Source organism: Petaurus breviceps, unplaced genomic scaffold (genome assembly GCF_028583685.1).
Source record: "Petaurus breviceps papuanus isolate PSGF00001 unplaced genomic scaffold, PetGlider_PUasm1.0 582, whole genome shotgun sequence".
In the NCBI taxonomy this organism is placed as follows: Eukaryota; Metazoa; Chordata; class Mammalia; order Diprotodontia; family Petauridae; genus Petaurus; species Petaurus breviceps.
The window spans coordinates 450,132-472,377 of NW_027186390.1; the positions used below are offsets into that span (position 1 = coordinate 450,132).

The 22,246-nt window shown below is 36.9% G+C and overlaps 1 protein-coding gene across 6 annotated transcripts in view; it reads left to right on the forward strand.

Moving 5' to 3' along the window:
* The window catches only part of ELOVL2 (ELOVL fatty acid elongase 2), a 104,564-nt gene extending 82,373 nt beyond the window's left edge, over window positions 1-22,191 (forward strand). For all 6 annotated transcript variants that reach the window (XM_069103487.1, XM_069103485.1, XM_069103483.1 and 3 more), the window contains 5 exons: window positions 6,886-6,963; window positions 11,942-12,113; window positions 15,149-15,273; window positions 16,776-16,910; window positions 18,811-22,191. In XM_069103487.1, the coding sequence (XP_068959588.1) occupies window positions 6,886-6,963; window positions 11,942-12,113; window positions 15,149-15,273; window positions 16,776-16,910; window positions 18,811-18,936 (636 nt within the window). In that variant the 3' untranslated portion in view covers window positions 18,937-22,191. The remainder of the gene's footprint in view (window positions 1-6,885; window positions 6,964-11,941; window positions 12,114-15,148; window positions 15,274-16,775; window positions 16,911-18,810) is intronic.
* The last annotated feature ends 55 nt before the right edge of the window (window positions 22,192-22,246 follow it).

The window sequence follows — 22,246 nt, forward strand, 5'->3', positions numbered from 1 at the left end:
ATCTGATCATGCCACCCCCCCATTCAAAGAACTTCAGTGGGTTCTTATTGCCTACAATATAAAATACAAACTCCTTACCCTGATATTTAGTCCCTCTCCACCAGAGATTTTTAACCTGGGGTCCATGAACTTTTTTTTTTTAACAAAGTATTTTTGATAACTATAGCTCACTGTAATTAATTTCCTTTGTAATTTCATGTGTTTTATAATGTGCATTTAAAAATATTATTCTCAGAAGGGATCCATAATTCACCAGACTTCCAAAGGGGTCCATCACACACACACACACACACACACACACACACACACACACACACACACGCTGATTAAGAACTTCTGCCCTATACTTTAACTCTATTATCTCTTGCCAGCCCTTATTTACTTTATTCCCTTTCAGGAATTCTAATTTCAATATTGACCATTCTTCATTCTCCTCCTTGCCCTTTCTGAGTTCAGTGCATTTGTGCAGGCCTAAAATCACTCCTTCCACTTTTCTACCTGTTGAAACCCTTCTTTTCCATCTGGACCTAATTCAGATATCACCTCCTCCAGAAAGTCCCTATTCCCCCAGTTAGAAGTCACTTTCTGCCTCTCTGAATCTCTGAGCACTTTCTATTTGTAACCTCTTTCCCAAAACCCATTCCTTACATATTGAATTTGTCCTTTTTACTTCCTACATTCTAAGATCTCTTAGGTTTTTTTTTTTTTGAGCTACACAGCCCAAGTCATATTGTATTTGTGTACCCAGCATCTCTCTACTTGAGCATAAACTCCCTGAGGACAAGCTAGCTCTCATTCTTCTAACCCACTTTTAGCACAGTTCCTTTCACATTGTAACTGGCTTATTGAACATCTGTTAGATTAAGAACTAGTGCTGTGCCTTTACCCCGACATGCATAGCATGATTTGACCCAACCTTGATGCTCTAGGGTTGGCCCTAGCAACTTATATTGTACCTTATGTGTCCTGACTATTCCTTAGGAAGTCAGGATCCTCAGCACTCAGTTCAGCAGACATGACTGGCCATGTGCAGCCTCAGAATAGGACACGACCTGGGGCAGGTCAGGGAAGAGGAAAATCTATTTTTTTTCCTGTGGCCATTTTTTCCACCCAGCCACAAAGTTGCTGAATAGTTTTGCAAAGGTGAAGCTGCTTCTAGCATGTTTCTTGCCATCATGCAGACTGGCTGTGTAAGTCTGAATTGAGGAGTGAATACTGTGAGAATACACTTACTGTACTATCAAGAAGTCAGTATAATATTGACTCCTCACATTTACCTCTCTCTTTTTCTTTCCCTAGGACAGTCATTTCATCATTTTTCACCCAAACTATAGGACTTCATCACCTCGCTTTTCAGCTTCCTTTTAGGTGTTGTCTTCCCCCATTAGGTTGTGAACTCTAAAGACACAGACTATCTTCTGCCCTTCTTTGTATCCCTAGTGATGGGCACAGTGCCCGGCACATAGTAGGCACTTAATAAATGTTTATTGACTATTGACCATTATTTATAAGTAAAAATATTAATTTTCAATCCACCAGCATATACTTACTGATGGTCTACTATGTATAAGACACTGTGATAGGTGCCTTAAGGTATAAAGATCTGTGTGTAAGAAGTATAATACAAAGTTGTGGACATTAAGGACCATACAGTCTAGTTTGAAAAATAAGATAAACACACATTATAAGAAATTTAACAGTACCAAGTAACATATGAAGTGCAAAGAAACACCAGTGCATCCTATGGCAGATAGAACTAGCCTTCAAAGTCTAGAAGACTTTCATTTCTAGCCCTCCTTCTAGCACAGAATGTCCAGTTGTCAATCTCTAAATGCTTGTCTGTAGGATTGACTGGCTGCAGGAGTTTTCTCTCTGAGTTCCCTACCCTAAAGAAATCGCAGGTCTAGAATATTTACATATACATATGGGACAGATATATATTGTATATATTATATAAACAAATGGTTCAAATATATGTAAGTGAATGGTACAGATAAATGCAATAGGAATTTGGAGAAGGTAGAGCTTGGCTCAGTACAAGGGAGAGTGCTGCATTTGGAGTCAGAGAACTTGAGTTCAAACCCTACCTTGGCTACTTACAACTCATGTAGCTTTGGCTACATGGATAACTTCTCCCCACCTCAGGTTCCTCCTCTCAGATGAGAAGGTTACACCACATAATCTCTAAAGCCCCTTTTAGATCTAAACCTATGATTCTATGATCTGTGATCAGGGACTGGGTTCTTCATGGAGCAATTGGGAATTGAATTGAGCCTTGAAGGTATTTTCTGTCAGATTTGGAGAAGTAGAAGCAGACAACCAAAGATAGTTGCAATGAAAAACAAACAAACAAAAAAACCCTCAGAAGCAATTAAATGTAACTCCTGCCTCAAATTGAATGCTATTTAAAACTCTTACATTCTCCAGGGTTACATTTTTTAAAAAATCTGATATTTGTCCCTGAGAGATTAGCTATACTTTCACTCTTCATGGGAACACACTGGACATATCGTCCTTCAGAGTTTTTCTCTTTTTATCATTCCTGTTTTTAAATTTTGTGATTCATAGCACACCCTGTTCCATCCTGTCATTGATTTTTCTCATTTGCTTATTTTTCTTTCCTTTTCCAACCCATATTCACAGAAATTTCTTATTTCTTTTCCCTTCATTTCCCCCCTATTGCTAAATATACAACTAGTTTCCTGGATGCTATATAGCTACCAACACAGGTGACCAGTAAAAGCTACAGAGCCTTTATTCACTCCCATCCCAAAGACAAAGGTCCAGAGCAGTTATTGATCCAAGGTCACTTGGCTGTAACCCTTCCTTCTCTTTCAGGGAAAAAGACAGTGTCACTTATCTTTTAAGATAACTTACTACTCTGTGACTTTGATTTTTTAAAAATCACTCATAGTTCAAGAACTTAATGTCGGACCAGAAATGAGGTTTATCAGGAAAAGAATATCTGGAATTAGGAAAAGGGATGGGAGGGAAAAGGGGGGGAGGGAGGGAAAAGAATAGCAACTGAATAGCAGATACTGAACATATATTTCTTTCGTGGTTTACAGCAGTTTTGATAGGGTTATACCTGGGAGAGGGCCATGAATATATAATATGGAAGGTTAAGGTCATTGCCATAGGGCCTTGGATCTGTGGAGAATCAGTATTATTACTTTTACTATCTTTTGCTGTGGGTAGGCCAGCGCCCCAACCTGATTTGACCTATGCAAATAAAATAAACTTCAGTCTTTTTTTTTTCCTCTTAGAAAATGGATGCCCATCTCAGTTGTTGATGTGCCGTCTCTTGTTTTGCAAGAGAAAGAAGGCTCACCTCCATTTGAGGTGGTAGATGAAACTAAGTTTCTTTTATAAAACCACTTAGAAATCCTTGGGTTCCTGTATCCTGGGAGGAAAGGTGTTGTTTAAACCCATAAGCATTTCTCTAAAAATATCACTAGTAAAAGTGCAATTTTTCTTAAGTCCCAAGAGATCATGAAAGACTTCACTTTATTGTGTTCCTAGGACATTAATCAATATTTGGTCTCCTCCGAGTGATAATTTACATAGCCAATGAAGGTATAGCATTAGGCATACTAATTCAAGAAAATCCCTTTTTTCCAAATGCAAGGCATTTAAAATGTTTTTTAAATTTAAAACATTTAAAAGAAAATATCCTCAGGGCAGCTAGGTGGTGCAGTAAGTAAGAATGTCAGCCCAGAGTCGGGAGGACCCAGGATTGGCTCTGGCCTCAGATATTTAACACCCACACAAAAAAAACTGGCCGTGTAACCTTGAGCAAGTTACTTAGCCCCAACTGCTTTAAAAAAAGAAGAAGAAAATATCCACAAGGCCTTATGGAACAGAGATATACATTGCATTGCTTTTGCTTCCTTCCAAGTACATTTAGTTTGTTATAAGAATGACCTCCCTGATTTTCTCCCCTGAAATTATCCAAAGCTCAGATGTGTTGCAGAGACCAAAAAGAAACCCATCGAAGACTCTTGAACCCTGGTGATGATTGTGTATCTACTTCCACTGGATGATGGGAGTGGAAAACATCTGGATACATTGTACTAGAGATTAATGACCTATTTCTGTGTCAGGCTTATGCAACTTTTCTTGCAGTTGAATTCTTTAGGTTAAGGATAGGCTAACTACCTGGCCACATGCTTCACCAGTCACACTTGGCCAACTGCCTGTTTTTTTGTATGGCCCTAAGAATAGCTTTTACATTTTCAAATATGATAAACTTTATTTACAAGTGTAAAAACCATTGTTAGCTTGAGAGTTGTTCATATACTGGGATTGGGCCCCATCTGACTAGCAGACCAGTTTGCTGACCCTTGCTTTAGGCAGAAATGCCATGTACCAGCTATCTTGGGGGACTCTAGTTCTCTATTTTATGGACAAGGCTTGGAGGTCACTTTGGGTTTTCAAAGAGCAAAAGCACTGGCAGGTCCTACCAAGCCAGATCATCTTCAAGCAGAGGCCTGACAACAGATCATGTGTCTATACCTGAAGGACCAGACTAGCTGAGTTTATCAGCAGAAGGATAGCTATCATGTGATGATGGGGGTTTGGGGCCACAGCAATTCATTAAATCATTTACTGAAGTGAGGAGTAGTTGTGATCTCTGTCAGTGGCTGGAGCAATCTCACCAATGAAATCACAAATCCGTTAAAGAAACAGCTTTTTACAAGACAACAAACAAACCCACCAGTATCCAAGGAGAAATATAAATTCCATCTGCCCTAGATTTCTCTGAATCAAAAGTCTATGAGTCTGGAATCCATCCAAAGAAAAGAGGTGGATCTTCAGGAGATATATAACAAAGTGGAAATACCTTTCTTTTTCATAGTGTCTCAAGTATCTGATCACAAGACACTAATGGATTCATATGAAAAAAAATGTTCTAAATTCTAAAAAAAAATGTTGTTTAGAAAAATGCAAATTAAAATAACCCTGAGGTACCACCTCACACCTACCAGATTGGCTTATATGACAGCTAAGTGGATAGAGGGCTGGGTCTGGAGGCAAGAAGACTCATCTTCCTGAGTTCAAATCCCACCTCAGACACTTGCTAACTGTGGAACCCTGGGCAAGTCACTTAACTTGTTTGTCTCAGTTTCCTTGTGTATAAAATGCACTGGAGAAAGAAATGGCAAACCACTCCTGTATCTTTGCTAAGAAAACCCCAAATGAGCTCATGAAGAGACATGACTGAAAAAAATTGCTAAACAATAAATACAACAGAAAAGGAAAAGGAGGGTATGCAGGAATAGGGAAACTAATGCATTGTTAGTGGAGTTATGAACTAATCCAACCTTTCTGGAGAGCAATTTGCAACTATGCCCAAAACTCTATCAAACTTTGCATATCCTTTGACCCAGCAATACTACTACTACCAGATCTGTACCCCCAAAGAGATAAAAGGGGAAAAAAGCCTAAGTGTTCAAAAATATTTATAGTAGCCATTTTTGTGGTGACAAAAAATTGGAAATTGAGGGGATGTCCATCAATTGGGAAATAGCTGAACAAGTTGTGATATATGATTGTGATGGAATTGTGATGTAAGAAATGACCAGCAGGATACTTTCAGAAAAACCTGGGAAGAACTGATACAAAATGAAATAATCAGGAGAACATTGTACACAGTAACAGTAATATTGTACAATGAGCAACTGTGAATGACTTAACCATTCTTGACAATTTAATGATGCAAGACAATTCTGAAGGACTAATGAAAAATGCTATCCACTTCCAGATAAAAAAAAACTGATGGAGTTTGAATGCAAATTGAAGCATCCTTTTTATTATTCTTGGGGGGTTTTTTTGGTTGGCATTTTCTTTTGCAACACAACTAATACAGAATTTTGTTGCATGACTACACATGTATAATCTATATCCAATTGCTTGTCTTCTCAAGGAGAGGAGGAGGGGCAGAGAGAGGGAATACCTAACTCAAATTTTTTTTTAAATGAATGGTAAAAATTTTTGTTTATATGCAATTGAGAAAAAAATAAAAATTATATGTATAGGGATGAATGGGGAGTTTTGCAGATAAAAGGTGTTCTGTGACAAACGGTATAGAAACAAGATGCAAAAAAGGGAAAAAAAAGTTTCTTATCCAACTGTAGAAACTGGAATCAATAGTTTCTTTTCAGGGACTGGCTGGGAAGATCACTTTCTTTGTCACTTAGTTGTCTTGGACAACTAATTAAAATAGATGCAGATCCAAGAAGTGGGAGGGATAGGGGGTGGAGAAGGAAGGATTGTTTCATTAAAGGCATGTCATTTAAAAACTGCACAGATTTTCAAACTACATCCAGAGACTATTTCTTATACACAATACAGTATGCTAAGCACATTCCAAGCATAACTGCTCTGTAACCCATACTCAATCAATTTGTAAGTTAGTAAAGTATATTTTAAACCTCAGCAATTAATAGAAGGAAAAAGAAAACAGGTTTTTTCCTAGTTTTTTCAAGACAGAAAAAAGTTGATTTTGATGTTTAAGTTAAGCATCCTTAAATTTTCATGCAAGAGATAATTCTGATGAATAAGAGATTGGTGAAAACAGGGCTAGATAATTTCTAAACATATAAAACTATATTTCTACCCAATGTCATCCAAATTATAAGTTACTGAACAGCTATAGATTATTAAAAGTTTTATATAGCAGATAGTATGTAATATAATCAATTAATTCAGTTCAAAAGCAAGAATCAAGTCCTTTGATAGTATCCATTTAAGAATGAATTGGCACAAGCCCCAGTTCTGGTCATTTTCCTGAATAAATGCCAATAGAAAACATGAACGAGTGAGTCTGCTTAGACTCACTTTCTGCTATTTTTTAATCTTTTCCTTTTTTTTTTTTTCTGCCAGCTCATTCTTGCCACTTGGGAAGGAGGCTACAACTTACAATGTCAGAATCTCGTCAGTGCGGGAGAAGCGGATATCCGGGTGAGCCTCAAATAGAAAACCGACAGCTCTATATAGGCTTCTCTGTGAGACAGAGGGGTTTTTCTCCTTGGGTTTGCCCACTGTGGTGGAGTTGGGCAGGAGGGGGATTTCTGTCTTTGGTAAGAGTAGAATATCATTTTTGAGATTTCTCATAGTTGGAACATGTTTCATGAAAAGCAACAAGTTTTTCATCTTGGATCAACTGTGTTAGAAGCATAGGGAGATCAAGAGTGGGGGATGGTGACATCATCTCACTGATTACAGAAATGTTAATGTGAATTTTATCTGGTGAATTAGAAATGTTAGTCAAATAGAAATGTTAAATGTTCATTTTATCCAGTCTAGGGTTGGGGAACCTACAGCCTTGAGGCCATAATGTGGCTCTCTAGGTCCTCGAGTACAGCCCTTTGACTCTTTGTCTCTGCCATCTTTTACATTTCTATGTGTCTACACAGTAATCACAGAATCTCAAAGTTGGAAGAAACCTCAGAAGTCATCTAGTCAAATCCATACTAGAGAGTCAGCTTGGCCTATTGTAGATAGAGCTGCTAGAATAAATAAGGCCTGAGTTCAAATCCTCTCCTCCCACACATACTGGGCAAGTCACTTAATCTCAACTTCCTCATCTGAAAAATGGGGATAATAGTAGCATGTACCTCAGGGATATTGTAAAGATTAAGTAAGATATTAAGCACTTTAAAAAACGTAAAAGTGGTATGTAAATGTGAGCTGTCATTATACTTGAGCAGGAACCCTTTCTCCTACATCCCTGACAAGAAGTCACCCAGATTATACTTCAAAAATACCTCCTGGGACATTCTATTCTTTTGGATTCATATAATTATTAGGAAATTTTTTCCCTTAAATCCAGGTGAAATTTGGGGAAGAGGTAGTGTGGAATAGTAGATAGAACACTAGACTTAGAGTTAAAAAGACTTGGGTTCAAGTTCTGCTTCAGATGTTTACTAGCTGTGTGAGTTACTTAATCCCTCAGTTGGGTCATCTATAAAATGAGGAGAGTTAGATTCAATGTCCTTTAAAGTCCTTTCAAGCTCTACATCTACAACCTAGTTCTGCCCACTCAGGAGACATAAAAGGTGTCTAATCACTCTTACACATAACAATCCTTTAAATACTTGAAGGTAGCTCTAATGTCTTCTACTAATCTCTGCTTATCCTAGCTAAAATCCCCAGTTCTTTCAACCTATTTTTAGATGGCTTTTCTTTTAGTCTCCTTGCATTCCTGGTGGCCCTCTTCTGGTGGCACTCCACTTAATCAATGTTCTTCCTAAAATATTTGGTACAGAATATTGAGCAACTATAACCTCTCTCATTCTGAACACTGCTTCTATTAAAGTAGCATTATTAACTGATTATGAGTTTTCAGTCCACTAAAATCCTCAGATCTTTTTCACTATTCAATCTCCCTTCCCCAGTTGATGTTCTTGTAAACTCAAATATAGGATTCTCTCTGTGTGTATTAAACTTCACCTTAGTAGATTTGTGCTATCATGACAGTGCTTAGCAGAGTGCCCAGAACATCCTATGTGTTTAATAAATGCTAGCTGACTGTTGAAATCTTTTGAGGTTTTGATCTTCTCATCCAATCATTTGACAGTCTCTCCAAGCTTCATGGCCTCTCTAAGTCTGATAAGCATGCCATCTAGGAAGATGTAAGTTCTTTGAGGGCAGACTTTACTTTTTATATTTCTGTCTCCAGCACCTAGTACATATGTAAATGAATATATGTATGTATATGTGTGTGTGTGTGTGTGTGTGTGTGTGTATATATATATATGAATCTGTGATCTCAGATCTCCAGTGAGGCCGTTGTGCTGGTGGCTGCCCATCTGTGCCTGGCCCTCCTCTGTGTTATTCTTGCCCATGTCTTCCTATAAGTTTGCCATAGGAGATCCACTTAACCTGCTCTTTGATTTCTCCTATCATTACAGGGATACTAGTGAAGTAAATAATAATAGCTAACGTGTATATGATGCTTATTACTATGTGCCAGGCACTGTACTAAGCAGTTTACGATTATTATCTTAGTCAAACCCCCCAACAGCTTTCAGGGCAGGTGCTGCTGTTATCCCCATTTTACAAATGAGGAAACAGGCAAAAAGAGGTCAAGTGACTTGCCCAGAGTCACACAGTTATTAAGTATCCAAGATCATATTTGAACTCAGGCCTTTCTTACTCCAGACCCAATACTCTATCCACTGTACCACCTAGTTGGGTCAGGTGATGAATTGTCCATCAATAAACCTTCACTTTCTTTTGTTCATATATTTGTTTAACGTCATCCTTTACTCCACTTCTCTTTCATGATTCTTTGTTTTTGATGTGTTATACATATCATGGGCCTCTCTATTATCCATTTTCAGTTCTTTGGAGACTATATTATTCTATGATTTACAACACTAGAAAAATGTTGGTATTAACAAGATGGACCTTTGTTTCAGCCTGAAATCTCTCAAAGGCAGTATACCCTCCTCTTCCTCTTTGTTTCAATTGTGTCTGACTCTCTGTGATCCCATTTGAGGTTTTCTTGGCAAAGATGCTGGAGAGGTTTGCCATTTCCTTCTCTATTTCATTTTACAGATGAGGAAACTGAGGCAAACAGGGTTAAGTGACTTGCCCAGTGTCACACAGCTAAGTGTGTGAGGCTGGATTTGAACTTGGGAAGAAGAGTCTTCCTGATTCCAAGCCCAGTGCTCTAGCCATTGTACCACCTAGCTGCAATCTTCCTCTTCATAATAGGTGACTAATAAATATTTGTTGAATTTGTTTAATTGACTATGTCTTCTTCAATCAATCAATTAACAAGCATTTATTAAGCATCTATGATGTGTAAGGTGCTGGAGATACAAATGTAATTATGAGAAATACAAGTTATTGATAAAAATTAACAGAAAAAAGTGAAATACAGAATTCTGCAGCCCTAGAGACATCCCTCCAGGCCAAGATCAGTCCATTAGTCATCACTGGTACAATTATCCAGCTAGTTCCAAGTCCATATCTAACTGTTACATCTTCCCATTTTGTTCATGAGGCTATCATAAGAAAGACTTTGTCAAATTCCTCATTGAAATCCAAGTATGTGTATCCCGCTGATCTACTTACGTGTTTTGAAGAATCTGCCTCCTCATTTTTGAAAATCAAGACATTTACCTACCTCCAGTTCTGGAACACCTCTCATATAATTCTTTATCACTTGCATTAATTTTCTAAATTTAATTTAATTTTTCATTTTAAAAATTTATTTTCTCTCTTACTTCTCATTCTCCCCCACCTCCTCTGTGTGCACACACACACATGATATACACACACATACACACACACACACAAAAGTGAAACAAAAGGCCTTTAACAAATATGCATAGTCATGCAAAATAAATTCTTCCATTGGCTAAGTCAAAAAATATAGGTTCCATTCTGCAATGTGAGTCCATTACCTCTCTGGTCAGAAGTAGGTAGCATGCTTCACCAGTCCTTTGGAATCATGGTGGTTAACTGTATTGATTAGAAGTCTTAGGCCTAAGTTGTTTGTTTTTACAATGTTAATATTTGTAAAGTCCTCCTTGTTCTGTTCACTTCATGCAAATCTTTCCAGGTTTCTTTGAAATAATCTTTCTTAAACCTGGAAAGACTTAAATGAACTAATGCAAAGTGAGCAGAACCAGGAAAACATTGTACACAGTTTCAGCAATATAGTACAATGATCAACTGTGAATGACTTAACTATTCTCAGCAGTACAAGGATCTAAGACAATTCCAAAGGACTTATGATGAAAAATGCTCTCCACATCCAGAGAAAGAACTGATGGAGTCTGAATGCAGATCAAAGCATACTTTTTTTTCCCTTTATTTTTCTAGGGGTTTTTTTTGGTTTGTTTTCTTTCACAACATGATTAAAATGGAAATATATTTTGCAAGACTGTACATGTATAATCTATATCAAATTGCTTGCCTTCTAAAGGAGGGAGGAGATGAAGAAGGGAGGGAAAGAATTTGGAACTCAAAAATTTTAAGAATGAATGTAAAAAATTATTCTACATGTAATTGGGAAAATAAAATACTAAATTTTGAAACAAAAAAACCATCTTTCTTTATTTCTTATAGCACAATAATATTCCATTATATTCTTATGCCATAGCTTATTCAGCCATCTCCCAATTGATGAGACTCTCCTTAGTTTCCAGTTCTTTGCTGCTATGAAAAGAGTTGCTATAAATATAGTAGTCCTTTTCCTGTTTCTTTGATTTCTTTGGTATCTCCAGGTCAAAAGATATGCATAGTTCAGTAACATTTATAAATTTCTTTCTAGAATGTCTGGACCAATTCATAGCTCAACTAACAGTGTATCACTTGCTTTAATTATGATTCTTGTCATCATGGATTTGAGCTTCCATACAATTCTTTCAGCGTTGCCAACTCAGAAGTCTGTTCTGAGGGTTTGGGGTTTTATTGGGGTAAGGGGGTTTGCAAACAGTGAAACTAGGGGGAAGTATAAAACTTTATGCAAAATAAGCCTCTTTTACATGGATGTTAAGCAATGCAATCTTATGATTAATTATGCGGAAAAGAGACCATGATATTCTGGATATCAATGTTCGCAATACCTCTGGAGGCATCTCAAATGTAAGTATAAGAGTTAGAAAGGTAATAACTTTAGAAAAGGCATTTTCAAACCTTAGGATTACAAAGGAATTAAGAGTGTGAAGCACTGAGGTCCCTACCTGGAGTAACAAAGATCAAGGAACATCCCCCCAGCCCCCCAATCTTGGTGAGAAGGCAGATGAAGAGGGAAAAAAATGATTTAGCTTATCATTCTCTTTATTTGAGCAGCTAAAGCCAATGCATATGAAACAGTTAGAGAATGACTTCAGGGAAGCATGATAAATACATGATAGGCTAGTGCAGACTGCACACAGGTGCTCTGTTCTGGGACAAAAGTAACTTCTTTTTCACTTTGTAGGTAGCTAAAGTTCTGTGGTGGTACTACTTCTCCAAACTGATAGAATTCATGGACACGATTTTCTTTGTTCTGAGGAAGAAAACCAGTCAGATTACTTTTCTCCATGTGTACCATCATACTTCAATGTTTAACATCTGGTGGTGCGTTCTGAACTGGATACCATGTGGACAAAGTAAGCATTTGGTCATTCTTTCACTTCTGGATGAATGTGACCTTGGCCTTGGTAGTGTAGCCTCACATCAGATACAATAGCAGAGGTGGATATCTCACATCTCTCAGCCCCAGACACTCACTTCTAGTTTCTAGGGTGCAAGACTGGCAAAATGATGAATGATTTTTTTAGTTAAAAATTTTTTAAGCTTTGCAAACCATCAGAAGCTTTTAGAGAATACCCACACTTGGCACATTCCTACTTTAGTTACTGTAGCTAGTTAGTAGTAATGTAGTTAGGATTCCAATAATTACACACCAATATCCATGATCACAGATAATGATGGTGTTGACATTAAGCTATTCCATCTAATGTCCTGCTTTTTCCCATTCCTCAAAAATGGAAGTTATTTTCATAACCTAATACTGAGGTTCAGAAACATATCCAGTATTTGAAAAAGCAGAGTGGGCCAACTTTAGATCAAATGGTTTGACCAGAGGTTTGGGACTCTGTTGATACTCTTACTTTAAATCCCAAGAACACGTAACTGGATTTCACCCATTAATGACAAAAAATGCAAATTGAAACCAGTGTGAAGCAGAAAATGAAGTCCCTTGGCATTTCTCCCAGAAAGATTTGAATTCAGTTTCTTCAATTGCTAATAGAAGTGGGCAGGCTACTAGAGAGCCCAAAGGATAATGAACAAGCTTGACTGTTTCATTCATCAGTGCTCACATTCCCCAGATTTAAAAATAAATCTGAACAATGGCTACACCCACAGACTCCTGGTTAGTGTTTATAATATAGTATTTTGTGAATAACAAATTACATTCAGGTTTGAGTATCATTAGAATGATATTCAGTAGCTGCTCATTTGCCTTTGTTAATGAAAGTCAGAAGAACCCTGGTGAGTGAGAAAGACCATTAACTAAACTCCCTTGGCTGTGCTTCCCAATGATCCAATATAAAAATCACTATCTGTATTTCTGTGAAACAAAAAATAGTTTGTCCAATGATGTGTTCAACTAACCAATATTTTAATGAGAGGCAGTGTGGAGTGATGGATATGTCATTGAACCTGGGTTCATCAGGAACATCTCATGAAGCTAGCTATGGGACCCTGGGTAAGCCACTAAATCACATAAATGGAGTCTCCTGAAATCTCTAAAATGGAGATAACTAAATACCTATATTACTTACTTCACAAGGTTCCTTTGGAGATCAAGTGAACTCATGTATGAAAAGCACTTTCCAAACCTTAAAGCTTACATACATAGCAATTACTATCGTATATCTCCTTCTCTTTTTATCAAATGGGTAAAAGGCCTATGGCTTTAGGAATTATTGCACAAGATTGCTATCCACTGTTTTTAATTCCTTGGAGGAATAAAATGCAGTCATTATTATTATTATTATTATGACATAAGCACACAAATGGGATGAAGGGACAGATTTTTAGCTTTTAGCTTCAACATAATAGAGGATTGAAGACACAGCAAAGAAATGCATGAATTGCAGAGTGGGAAGCAAGATCTGCCCCACCCCATCCCGCCACCATGTGTTACCAAATTATTCAAAATTATCTGTCTCTTCTTAGTAGATACTTTGATTTACCAGGGAAGTTTTTAAAAATTGGGTGATTGTGGGGTGGCCAGGTAGCACAGCGAGTAAGAGCACCGGCTCCAGTGTTGGGATGACCTGGGGATCAAATCCGGGCTCCGACACTTAGCACCCAATTTTTAAAACCTGCCTTGATAAATAAAAAAAATTACAAAAACAAAAAAGAAAATTTTAAAAAATTTGTAAAAGAAAAAAAGAAAAGAAAAAGGAAAAAAAAAAGATTGGGTGATTGTGTTATGACAAGGTAGCCATGCAACCACCTTTTCCAAAACATAAATGGTTGCTATAGGTGACCTTTCTCTAAGCTTTAGTACAGGCGCATATTCACACATTGGACAAACTGCAGCAAGGATTTAATGTATATATTCAAAGTTTCACTATAAGTAAAAAGTGGGCATCCCTTTCATGTAGTTGTCAACAGAACTAAAAAAACCCTGGTATTTTGATGAGCCTTTGGCATTGCTACGCAAGAGCACAGATGTTTTCGTTTGTTCATTAACTTACAGGATCTTAGGGTCATAAACACAGAACTGGAGGGGACCTTTTGCTCATTTGTTCATTAGCCCACAGAATCTTAGGGTCATAAACTCAGAGCTGGAAGGGACATCAAAAGCAAACTAGTCCAGTCTTCTCATTTTACATTCTTCTATCTGTCAATCACATATTAAGTGCCTACCACATAGAAGGCACTGTGCCAGGGCCTAGGACAATTGCTAGAATAAATAAGACACATATTTGCCCTTAAGAAATTTACAATTCAGTAGGGGAAATGAGGCATGTAGACAAAAAAAACCCTATTATTCAAAATAAATCAAAATTTATTTAAAATAAAATTATTCAAATAAATGTAAGGTCCAAAAAGGGATACTAATCAAGCACTATGAGGTTTCACAGGAGAAAATGAACCTTTTTAGAGACAGGGGCACCAGGGAAGGCTTTATGGAGGTGTTGGAATACAATTTGAGTTTTGTATAGGTAGGAACTCAAGGCAGATGGGATAAAGACATCACAGCCTATATTATCAGCTTGGCATTGAACATTTATTTATGGGATAGTACCATATCCATGTGGGCAGATGCTCATACATGTTTGCAGATTAATTATGCTCAGATTAACTGCAGACCAGGAGTGTGTCATCTTCATTAATCTAATAAGCACAAACCAGGAACTCTTATGATAACTGCAGCCTTTCTGGAAAAAACAAAAAACCTATAAATGCAGCCCTTCCAACAGTAAACTTGCCCTAAATATTTAGAGTAATGTCATAACCAGTATAAAGCCTGTAGAGTAATGATTGGTATCAGAATTATTTAATGATTTCTGTCCACTATACACAGAAAAGAACTTTTTTTTAAACAAACAAGAGTTGTATTTTGCCCTCAATGAACTCGATCATGGTTTCTAAAATAGTCGTTCTCATGCTGTACTTTTCACAGGTTTTTTTGGACCAACACTGAACAGTTTTATCCACATTCTAATGTATTCCTACTATGGACTTTCAGTGATTCCATCCATGCACAAGTATCTGTGGTGGAAGAAATATCTCACACAGGCACAACTGGTATGTTAACTCTTATTTCAACCTTTTTTCCTTCTATAGATCATGTGATAACATCCACATACTTTCATGGAAGGGGGAAGATATCCAAGATATCTCTATACTGTTAGAAGCTCATAGATTTTTAAAGAAGTAATCCTTGTATATTAAGAGTATTCTTTGTGCATGTAGGTAACAGAGGAGGGTGAGTTGACTACCACTTTGAAACAGACAAGAAGTTCCTCATTACATGAAGTTATAAAACTTTAGAATAATTATTAAGGCTCAAAAAAACTATGGAGAACATCTAGGCCATTCCTCTCATTTTATAGATGGGGAATATCACACCCAAAGATGTGAAGTGACTGACCCACAGTCAGACAGCTAGTCACTAGCAGAACCAGGACCAGAGCCCAGATCTCCTGATTCCTGGACCAGTATTCTTTCAGTTACATCATATTGCTTTTTCCAGAAAACTTTCAAACTTATTTATGAACTAAAATCTTTTTTCCGTCTCTAAATTAGATAATTAGAATTTCTATTCATTCAATACAATGAGAGCTGGAGGAAATCATAGTCTTTTGGAGAAGAAGGAGACAGAACTTTAATATGATCAGTTTAAGGAGCTCCCAGTTTAGAAAGGACTCAGCCAATGCAGATTGGTACCTTCTTTGCAATTTATAATCTTAGAGATTTGCCTGAGGGCACTAAGGACTTAAGTAACTTGCCTGTGATCACAGGCAGGGCTAAACCTGTTTTTGTTTTGTTTTTTACTGTAAAACCAGCCCTCTTTCCCCTCTACAATACATAAATAGACAAATAGGATAAAATAGAAGACTGTGACTTGTACAGAATCCTAGTATCATAGATTTAAAGCTACAGAAGACATTAGAAATCATCCAGTCCTACTCCGTCATCTTACATTAAAGAAAACGAAAGCCCAGGGAGGCTGCAGGGGTACTTATGTGGCAGAGCTAGGATTTGATTCTACGGGCAACTAAGTGTCATAGTGGATAGAACATCAGAGCTGCAGTCAGAAAGACTCGTCTTCCTAAATTCAAATCCAGCCTCAAATGCTTAGTCGTGTGTGACCCTGGGCAAGTCATTTAACCCTGTTTGCCTCAGTTTCCTCAAATGTAAAGTGAATTGGAGAAGGAAATGGCAACCACTCCAGTATCTTTTATCAAGAAAGCCCCAATGGAGTCACAAAGAGTCAGACATGATTGAAAACAACTGAACAACAGACTTCGATTCTAAATCTGGAATTCTTTCCCCTATGCTACACAAACTCTGGAAACATAGTTATATAGAATATATTTAGTTATATATCATATATTTCATATAATGGACAGTTATATACTTACAAATATTCTACCTAGGATAAAAGAATTCTGTTGAAATTATTTTGATGTTTCTTGCTATACTCAGCAAAACTTAAAGAATAAATCTCATGATTTCAAAGCAGATTTTAGGTTGACTCAAAAGTTGATTCATTCATAGCTCTGATTTTTATGTGACTCTCACAGATCCAGTTTGTGCTGACCATATCACACACCTTGAGTGCAGTTGTGATTCCTTGTGGCTTTCCTTTTGGCTGTCTCATCTTCCAGTCTTCCTACATGCTCACATTAGTCATCTTATTCTTAAATTTTTATGTTCAGGTGAGTTGAAATAAGTATTCTCAGATGAGTAAGCAATGTGTTATCTGTTTTATAGATTTCTACATCCTGACATCACATGTTTGCCTTGTACTTTCAGAATCTGAAATTTGAGAGTCATGTCTCATATAATTGAGCCTGGTCCAGAAAATCTTACAAATAGCAACAAAAAAAATGTATTTTGTAAATGAGTTTAAAAAAATATTGCTGTTATGCTACCAACTAGAGTTTGGGCCTTATTATTAACTTGGAAGAATTCCTTTCAAATTATCTAGTGAGGAAAGGTTATGTTTGCCTTTTTCTTATCAAATGGTTATAAAAATGAACTATACCCAGAAAAGGAGATGGATTCAACGTCTAACTTTGTACCAACTCTTTTGTTTAAGAACTGATAAAGACAATGACAAAGTATAGGCCTTGGGTGGATAACATTTTCAATTAATCTATTTTTGTGGAAGTGGAGCAAAAGTAAAGAGCATTAGAAAAAGATAAATTTGACATGCAAAATAATTTTTGAAATTGTATTTGATGTTTGTTTTTTTAATTTCTATAGAGAAGCAAAGCGTTCCTTCTTATTTTCTACTTGTGTTTGCTGAAATTAATCCATAACAGTTTTAGTCAAATCATAGACAGAGGAACTAACACTTTGACAGCTTTCAAGACCCTTTATTAGTGAAATTGGCTGGGCAAACTTGCCTTTGAATGTAAGACACAAAAACTTAGTATCCTATGAGACTATCTAGGGCTGACTGTAGATAAAATTGGCCGAGTTGCCAACGACTTCACAACCAGGAACAAAGAAGAACAGACGACAGTAATGGATGGAACTGGGCACTCTGACTCAAATGAGACGAGAGCCCTTTGTGAACAAAAGTCTATGATTTCAGTCTCCATTCTATGTGATACCTTTGACTGGCTTAAAAACAGCTCCCTTTCTCAGACTTTTCAGGTGGAGCTCATGTATTCTGGCATGGTAGTGGGGAAATGGCACAGGCCAATTGAGGCCTGAAGAAGAACTTCAGCTCCTCCTGATGCAGCCTCAATAGCATTCCATTGTAAAACAGTATGTCCTTAGTAACCAGGTATTTAGACATGCTTGGAATGACCTTGTTGGGTCCAAAAGCCTGGTTACTGGTTACTCTTACTAGAAAGATAATTACTGTAGTAATAGTCACATTAGCAACACATAGGTTGGTATAGAATAGGTGAAATAAGCAAGTTTGTATTGAAAACTATGCAACTACTTTGACTACAACCCTTTTTTCACGTATAAGTAGAGCTCAGAGGATATTCTAGCTTTGAACAAAGAGAAATTCTGTGTTCATTTACGCATTAAACCAGGATATATTAAACAGTTTTTAAATGTCAGGTACTGTGCTAGGTGCTGGGGAGAGAAAGACAAAAATAAAACACCCCTAGTCTCAAGAAGCTTACATTCTGTTGGTGAGAAACAATAGGTACACAGATAAGTAAATACAAAATATGTCCAAAGCATATCTACAAGGTAATTTTGGGTGGGAGAAGAAGGGACACTTACAAATGGTGGAATCAAGATAGGTTTCATGCAGGAGATGGCTGTCAAGCTGAGCCTTCAAGGAAACTAGGGGCTCGAAAAAGTGGAAGTGAAGAGGGGGGGACCTCCTCTTTAGAGGAGCATTCTGTGCAAAGACATGGAGGCAGAAAATAGAAACTTGTGTGCAGGGAACAGAAATTAGGTCAATTTAGCTTAGAAAGTTTTATGAATAAAAAGGAATGATATACAGTGAAGAGTGTGAAAGTGGAGGGGAAAATCCAGCACTTCAAAAAGTTTTAAGTAGTGTTTTTGGGAAAAAAAGTTGCAGTAATATAGAAAAGCTCTCACTGAAATACTTTTTTTTTTCTTCCTGATCTGCATGTCCACCAGACATACCGGAAAAAGCCTCTGCGACAAGATACAAAAGAGAAGCTTACAGGGAAAGAAGTCACAAATGGTTTTCCCAAAGTTCATTTCACTGCAGCTAATGGAGTTGGAGACAAGAAAGCACAATGAAAATAGGAAAGAAAGCAGCACACAACGGAGCCTAAGAAGTTCTTTTGTTTTAAAACGAAAACTGAGTTGAAACAGTTCTTTAAGTTTTAATGCAAACTGATATCTGTTGTTTATAAATCATTTGTACCAAAAATGTATTATTAATTAATTGCTATTAGGTTTAATATATTTACTAAATGCTTTGGTCAAAGGTTAACCACTGAGATGATGCTGGAAATTTTAGATCTCAACATTAGTATAAACACCTCCCAAGTGCCCTCCCACCCTGTTTCTTTTTATGATGCCTTATACACGGTTTCCCAAGTAAACCCAAAGAATATTAAGTATTCTCATGGTAAGCCTTTAAGTAAAAAAAAAAGTTAGAGTTTTGTTCAGGTTAAAATGTTTAGACTACAATGTTAATTATCTTTTAGGCTACATACAGTAGGCATTAAACACCCATGGATAGAGTAGTCAATCTACCAGGCTCAATATGGCATAAATCTCTAGAAATCATTTAAAAGGGAAAGTGGAATAAGAAAAGAAAGGGCTAAAACAAAATGTCTTTCTTTCCAAAGCTACAATCTACTTTGTCTCACATTTTCTACTTACTTCTTCCAAAAAGAATCTTAGTGAGCTTGTGATAGAATATGCTTTTTTTTAAATTTTGAACATTAGCTTTGCTAAGAGAGAAAACATGCACTGCCAAATCCTCATAACCACAGAGGCTTTGGTTAGGAATCTGACTCTTCAGAAATTCATAGAGTCCATGGTCCTTATAAAACACTGTCTTCATATCAGGCCTCTTCATGGGTTAAGCCTTTGGTTTAGTTAAGATATAGGGGGCAGCTAGCTTAGTGTACCAGCCTCTGATTCTGATTGTCCACTCTTCCTATCTCTATGCAATGACTAGAGTCCAACCTTCTCTTCTGTTGGGTTGTATGCATCACTGATACTTGTTTTGAAATCAGAATTAACTGAGCAATGGAGACAAGACAAATGGAATTTTTATGGTGCTTATTTTGGACCTAGTCAGAGACATGGCAATAGTTGCCTTATACCACCCTTTGAAAGGTATTTACATTCTTCAGCCTAGGAAGGAAGAAGTGGGTCTAGGATGTACTGTTAAAAAAATACAATTCCCATGGAAAATAGTGGGATAGTAATGAGACACTGGCAAAAGCCAACTTAGCAAAACTTCTTTATGCTGGCACTGCTGCATTTAATGGGGGCCAACCCTAAAAGATGAACGCCGCCCTAATGAGAATTCCCCTCTTTCCCTAAGGGAATCTTTAGATTTAATTTAATACTGTGATACTGTCCTCAGATTAGAAATAGAAGAATGTTATCTGAATATTTGATAAAGATTAATTTCTAGCCTACAGAACTAGAATGGGCAGCTTTATAACTTCATCCTTTCCCCCACACTTTGTCTTACTGTAGATGTTTCTCATTTTTATATCTTTTAAAAATGCTCTTCAGTTCATCCTGTTGACATCAGTTGTTGGCATCAGAAAAGCATTTTAATTGATAACTTTCTACCTACTGCTTTTCCACCTTTTCCACCAACTCTTAATAGCTTTTAAATCATTTTCTTATAAAAACTTATGATATCTCTGATTTCTCTTTCATTTACATTGCTCACTTAAGAGGCTGTGCTCACCTTCTGAGAGGTCACCTGAGTACAGCATTTAGTGTCAATAAATTGTCAAGATGACTATGTGGTTTATCTTTTTCTTACCACAGTTTAACATTACCCTTTGAACTTAGATCCATTTCTATCGAGCACAACAGAGCAGATTTTGGTTCCATCTTGGCACCTTCTCACTCTAGGATTTTTTTTTTTTAATTTCTGGCATATTGTAATTAAGTCCAGCCTCCTCTGGGGCTCCAAGTAGTTAACCATTAATTCCACCTTGCATTAAACCTATACCTTTATTCTTATTCACTGGAGTAGCTACTACCTTCTAATAACCCCATCTCCCCCCCCGCCCCGCCCCATGACACACCTTCAAGCCAGCATAGCATTTGCACAATGCCTTTTAAAACTAGAGTTAGAGTTGAGAGCAATTGTTATAGCTTCTTTTGGGCTAAGAATAAAACAGGATGAAAAGGACATTCTTTTGAGAAATAAGTTTCTTCTTCAGGTCTAGATCTTAGACAAAGCTGAATCTTGTTACTTAAGTACAATCAAGATAAAAAAAAAAACTTTTTGCAGATAGCCATCAAAGAGTCCCATTCATCAGCCCTGTTCCTTCTAGTCAGAGTGTTTAGTTATTAACCAGGCACTAAAAGTCCCCACTAAGTTTCCATTGCTAAGTATTGTACTAGGCTGCTTAATACTGAAAAGAGGGCAGGTCCCTTTCAGCTGAATCACAGAGTCAAACAGTTGTGAACATAGAATGGCCCAGGGACTGTTGGAGGCAAAGAGGGAAATCTGACATTTTGAGGAAGCCTCCATAGGCAAGCATGCACTTAAGCTGACAGCCTTGAATACACAAGCAATTTAATTAATGGCTCAAGGTTAGCTCAGAGCTTTGTCCAATTCTAAGCTGGCCTTTAGTTCAATGAGGCTTAATTTTAAAATATACACACATGTATATTTATATAGCTATAATATACATATAAAATCATAAACCATTCAAGGGCTTGGAAAAGGGCACACACTCATAGCTTTGAAATCTTAGCTGTGAGAACTGAATCGGGTGTGTTCCAAATACTTCTGTCTTAAAACACCTTTGAAATATTGCAACTTTGAAAAATAGAGACATTGAATTTTTTAAGATGTGGTTTCTTATAAGAATACTGTAAATAAAACTTTTACATGTCTGTCTAATCCTATGTTTAGGAAATAAGTACAAGCAGAACTTTTTGGATGGGGAAGAAATGTTCTTTTCCCACAACAGTGAAAAAATAGATTTTAGTGAATACATACATCTGTTGATAGTTTTTCCAATTAAAAAATTAAAATGAAATGTTTGTCTAAACAGAATGGAACATGAAAAACTTCAACTTTTAAAATGCAGTTAAAATTCATGTAATATGTACTGAAGGATAAAATTATTTTCACCTGAGTGGTATTTGTGTTTTCTAGGGAAAATGTCATTTGTGCTGGTAGATTGGAGGGAAACAAGTGAGTGAGAAGCCAGTCTGAATTCTTTCCAAAGAGTCAAAGACACTTTCCTTATTTTGTGAATGTTTCTGGGTATTTTTCTGTTTGAAACCTGGATAAAGACATCAATTTCTTGTGTTCATATAGAAAAGACTTAAGTTTCAAGAATACAGCATCATGATAAGAGTGGGCAGGGAGGCAGGAGAAGCCATTTTTTCT